At 30.1% G+C, this 4893-nt stretch overlaps 1 protein-coding gene across 1 annotated transcript; it reads left to right on the plus strand.

The window, feature by feature from the left end:
- The first annotated feature begins 1316 nt into the window (after positions 1-1316).
- On the plus strand, positions 1317-4668 carry LOC119834326. The gene is made up of 6 exons (XM_038358667.1): positions 1317-1359; positions 1764-1997; positions 2751-2879; positions 3591-3705; positions 3841-4019; positions 4592-4668. The coding sequence occupies exons 1-6, from the start codon at positions 1317-1319 to the stop codon at positions 4666-4668; spliced, it is 777 nt and encodes a 258-aa protein (XP_038214595.1).
- Positions 4669-4893: the final 225 nt, after the last annotated feature.

Genomic DNA, 4893 nt, shown 5'->3' on the forward strand with positions numbered 1-4893 from the left:
AAAAGAAATCGTCAAAATACTAGATGCTTAGTTGTCAGAAAATATTTATATTCCCAATCAACTTTTTCTCTTTCTTCTGTTTTAAACAAACACGTCCATTAAACATTAGAATAGTTTAGGATATTGGTTATGGAATCATAATTCCTCGAACCAATTTATTTACTTTTATAAGAGCCTTGCTTGCATTAATAATAAACGATTCCCAAGCAATTTGAACGTGAAATAGACTATTCCAAAGAAGGATTAAAATTACTGCATATAGTTTGTTCAGAAAAGATATTCAAGAGGGCTTAAGTTAATCCCGTGTAGCGTCTTTTCTTCTCTACTTTATGAACCTGTCTTCACTCTCATTTCAGTTAAAGCCATTAACATTCTTTTATGATAAAAATACAAGTTGTTAATGAATAGGATACCTACGAAATTGAAAATTGCGATTTATGTCGGTAATTTAATGTAAAATATATTTTTATGTTTAGTTTACTATTCAAAAGGATGAATTCGCTTATTACTTTTATATTTATTATACTTTTTTTATTCCATCTTAATACACGCCTTGATGATTTGGATGTATAGGATAAAATTGGGACAATTTAATGTGATTTTTTTTTTTTATAAATAACATCTTACATCTTTCATTGCTCAATATTACAAAAATAAAATGAAATAAATTCAGCTATATTACAATGGTTCGTGCAGTTGTCAGTTGTCATCTTTCCTTATACCAGGATGTATAAATATATAAATTATTAATCATATAGAGTGTAAAAAAATAACTTTATTAAATTCTATACACGTAAATAATATCTTGCCACTAAAAGTCTTGTAGCCAAAGGATCTTACGTTGGGATGACGATTCTATCGGTACAATAAATGCGTTAGTATCTTTCAAAGGAAATTGATTTTTGCTTTCGGGCTTTTGAAAACAATCCAGTCTTAAAATTATATTTACGACCTTTATTGTTTATCAAGAATAAAGGAGCTCCCGTAGACTCATTAAAAATATTCACAGATTTTGAGGGTAACAAATAAACCGAATTTCTAAATTTATTAGACTTTTTGAATAATTCGTGTCTTAAGAATTGTTATATATTGCAAAAGATTTTTTTGCGAAATTTTCCACATGCGTCGGCGTTACAAACAAAATATTTTATTTACATCTATAAATAAGCGATGCTAAAACGCATGCGCTGTATCCAGTTCGCTCTTCGCTGTAAAAAGTTTTCAGTCAGCGCGCTTTAGCAATATCGGAAAGTCGTTACAACTTTCACCTTTTTTACCGCGATATCTACCAAACAAAAACTGAACCAAACTGCGTCATGGACTATACCAGAAATATCATCCTATTCATAATTTGTTCAAGTTTGTATTATGTTTACGTATCTACCTATAAATTTATTTTACCATGAATTGTATTGCGTGTTAAAACTTTTTGCGTGTACCTTATTTTCTCGTCAACTTGAACTTTGATTATAGTCGTTTGCTATATAACAAACTAAGAACCCAATATCGAATTAAGTTCAGATTATTTTGTGGTTCACGCGATCCACCGTAAATATGAACGATGCAGAAAACTCGGTTATTGAAGTTAATTAAAACGTAATCACGAAACCTATTAATATTAGTAAAAATTACAATATGACCGTTCAATATAAGTTGCTGCGTTTTTAATTAACCGATTATTATTCTTTTCAAGAAAAGTATTACAGCTAACTTTAATGTTTCGTGATATTATACAATCTTTTTAAACACTTTTTTCATTACAGAATGTGTAGCTGTGAATATAGATAGGTTAGAGGTACCAGCCACAGTCGAATTAGGTACCGAGTCAATTATACTGGACTGTCAATATAGTACAAAAATTGCAAATCCAGTCGGTCTTGTTGTGAAATGGTTCTTCAATGGATCTTCAGGATTGGTGTATCAGTGGATACCGCCTTTACGACCGCAGGTCATTGGACTTTTAAAAGGAAAAGTAGATATGAGTTTTAGAATTTCAGGTACGATAGTCATATCGATATAACAGTTGATATTTTAATTTGTGTGTATATATTTATATTTAATTTTTGGGTATAAATTTTATAAATTCTCAGGACACTGTAATTTTTGTTTTTTCTTCGGGAAGTTAATTATTTCGTTACATCTACTATAATTTTGTATTTGTGCTGTTATACAGTTTAAATGGGCAGATTTAATCAAGCTAAGTACATTTATCGAAGTTCGGTGACAATATAACATCTTAATATTCTAATAGCGATGGCCAGGATAAAACAATTTATCTCCTTATGTATACTCTGTATACATACAGATATAGATTTTTATTTTTGTATTTTAGGCCTATGCCATTAATTATATAATCGAGTTGTATGACTGTTATCTTATTATATATATTATTATTGTTGAGAGAGTCATAGTCTCTCGTCATAGTCGTCATAGTCATAGTCTCTCAAATATTTCATCGATACAAAAAAATAAATAATTCAAAACGTACGCTCACGTCGCTTGATGCTTCAACGACTGAACTAAATGAAATTAGTGTTTTTCTTAAAAACATATAGGAAAGTCTTATCAGTGCTTTTAAACATTTTAATGATTTGCTTTGTTGCACTTATCTACGCATGGCAACTCAAATAAATAATTGTAACTCAGATATATAATAGTAATTATAACTTATAAAACTTATCTCCCGGGCGGAGCTGGGGCGAACAGCTAGTAAAATATACAAATCACAATAATATCTAACATTGTTACAGATGAACCCCTACAAGCGTACCGCGCTATCAAAATTCAGAAACCCTCAACAGAACTTAGTGGGAATTACACGTGTGTAGTATCTACCTTCACTGAAGAAGACCAGCGAACTCGATCCATGATTGTATACAGTAAGATTTTAATATTCATTACTAATTTTAAAGTAGAGATAGAGGAGTACCGTATCCTTTTCCTCATCCTTCTCAGTCCATTTCACCAATCCATTCCTAAGATACCCATTACAAATAGGTAAGCATTTGCAGCGGCCATCAGGCGAATCAACAGCTGAGTTGCTCGTTATTACATAAAAATACCTTACATTATATACATTGTAGGAGTAATTTGTTGCTAGGTTTACACGCCTGTAGATATATTATATATCACTACTTAGTATAAAACAAAGTCACTTTCTCCCCTTTCTCTCTCGTCCCTATGTCCCTATGTATGCTTAAATCTTTAAAACTACGCAATGGATTTTGAAAGGGCTTTTTTTATTAGATAGAGTGATTCAAGAGGAAGTTTTATATGTACTATACTCGGAATTAACGAGTGCGAAAAGCTAGTATATTATAAACATAAAGATATGCAATATGAATAAAAAAAAGAAAGCAAAATGTGGAAGTTTTGGTTTTATTAGTTTAGCAGAAGCTAACTGCAGAGCTAAAATTCGATACATGTAGGATATAATTTCTCCATCAATGTTGTGTTTCAGCTTGGTTCGTACGTGAATCTAGAAGTTTTACTAGTTTTTCTCTCGTTAGTTTCCAGTCTACTCTCCAGTACAGTCAATGTAATTATGCTTCTTCATCAAAATTTATATGTAATAAATATGTATATTACAGGTCCACCTAAAAAATTCAGATTTATACAAGAAAAGAAATATGTGTTTTTAGTAACATTGATGTGTTTTGCACAAGATGTATATCCAAATCCAGATATTGCAATATGGTCTGAGAGGTATGAACAATTACATTTCCTTGAACCATAACATACATGACAGTTATTTTTTTATATTTTATTTAACATCTAACAATACAACAGAAATATATATTACCAAAAGTAAATGTAAAATTAACATTTGTATTCTTTCAGCAAATTACTAGAACAGTCTGTAAAAGAGTCGAAAATGAATTCTTGGGGTCTCTACACAGTGACTATAAAGGCAGTTGTACACGACGACGACATCAATGGTCTTTATGAAGAGTTTATTTGTGAAATATCTTTACCTCATACGAACTACACGAGAAACCTCACAACTGTTTATTATCCTGGTAAGAGATTACATTTCAAAGCTAATTTCAATATCGTGAACAATTTATAGAAGACATACATTTTAGTTAACAGAACAGAATTAATCATGACGAAAAAACAAATGATTTAACGACATAAATGTTCAATAATTCATTATTTGTTTAAATAATTTGTGTATAACGTTTTTTTTTAAATAAAATAATAAATTTATTTGCAATGAGTTGCCTATTTTTTATACATTATGTACATATTGTAATAATTTGAAACTTGAAAAATTATATTATATGTATTTAATTAAATTTTGAAAAATGGCAATATATAAGTACTCTACCAGCACAGCACAGTTATAAGACAGTTTTGTTTCGAAGAAGTGTAGCAATTTATTGTTCTTTAAATAAATAATTATTAACTCGGTAGGTGGTGGGATTCCTGAGGAATATAAATAAATATTAAAAAAAATATTTTCTTGAACATACTAATTGCAAAGAAGGATAAATATATTGCCTTATATAAAGTATCGATTGGAAACACTTGCGATATTCCGGGAGTATTTTTCACTTCAAGTTTATGAAGTGATGATATTACTTTTCAGGACTCATGCCAACAGCGTACATATCCGCCTACGAAGTGCAGAAGCCTCAACAGCATCAAGCAAATAGTAAGATTTAAGCATTCCATTTCTAGAAAAAATATGACCTTTTGTAAAAATATCCTCTTACCGTGAATCTTGCCTGCAATATTGAAATTTAGATCATACAGAATAAGATGGTTCTATTGTAATATTTAAACTCATCGTGCTTCGTTGATTTCTATGAACAACGTATTCTTCCTAGATACGCAGTTATGAAAAGATTGCAATGCAAACAACATTTCTCAAGACTATGAGATCATTTC

The sequence above is a fragment of the Zerene cesonia genome, chromosome 19, assembly GCF_012273895.1.
Source record: "Zerene cesonia ecotype Mississippi chromosome 19, Zerene_cesonia_1.1, whole genome shotgun sequence".
Classification (NCBI taxonomy): domain Eukaryota; kingdom Metazoa; phylum Arthropoda; class Insecta; order Lepidoptera; family Pieridae; genus Zerene; species Zerene cesonia.

Coding starts and splice junctions, on each gene's coding strand:
- LOC119834326 (XM_038358667.1), top strand. CDS start 1,317: ATGGACTATACCAGAAATATCATCCTATTCATAATTTGTTCAA. Junction 2,880..3,590: donor TCGATCCATGATTGTATACA/GTAAGATTTTAA, acceptor TGTATATTACAG/GTCCACCTAAAAAATTCAGA. Junction 4,020..4,591: donor CACAACTGTTTATTATCCTG/GTAAGAGATTAC, acceptor ATTACTTTTCAG/GACTCATGCCAACAGCGTAC.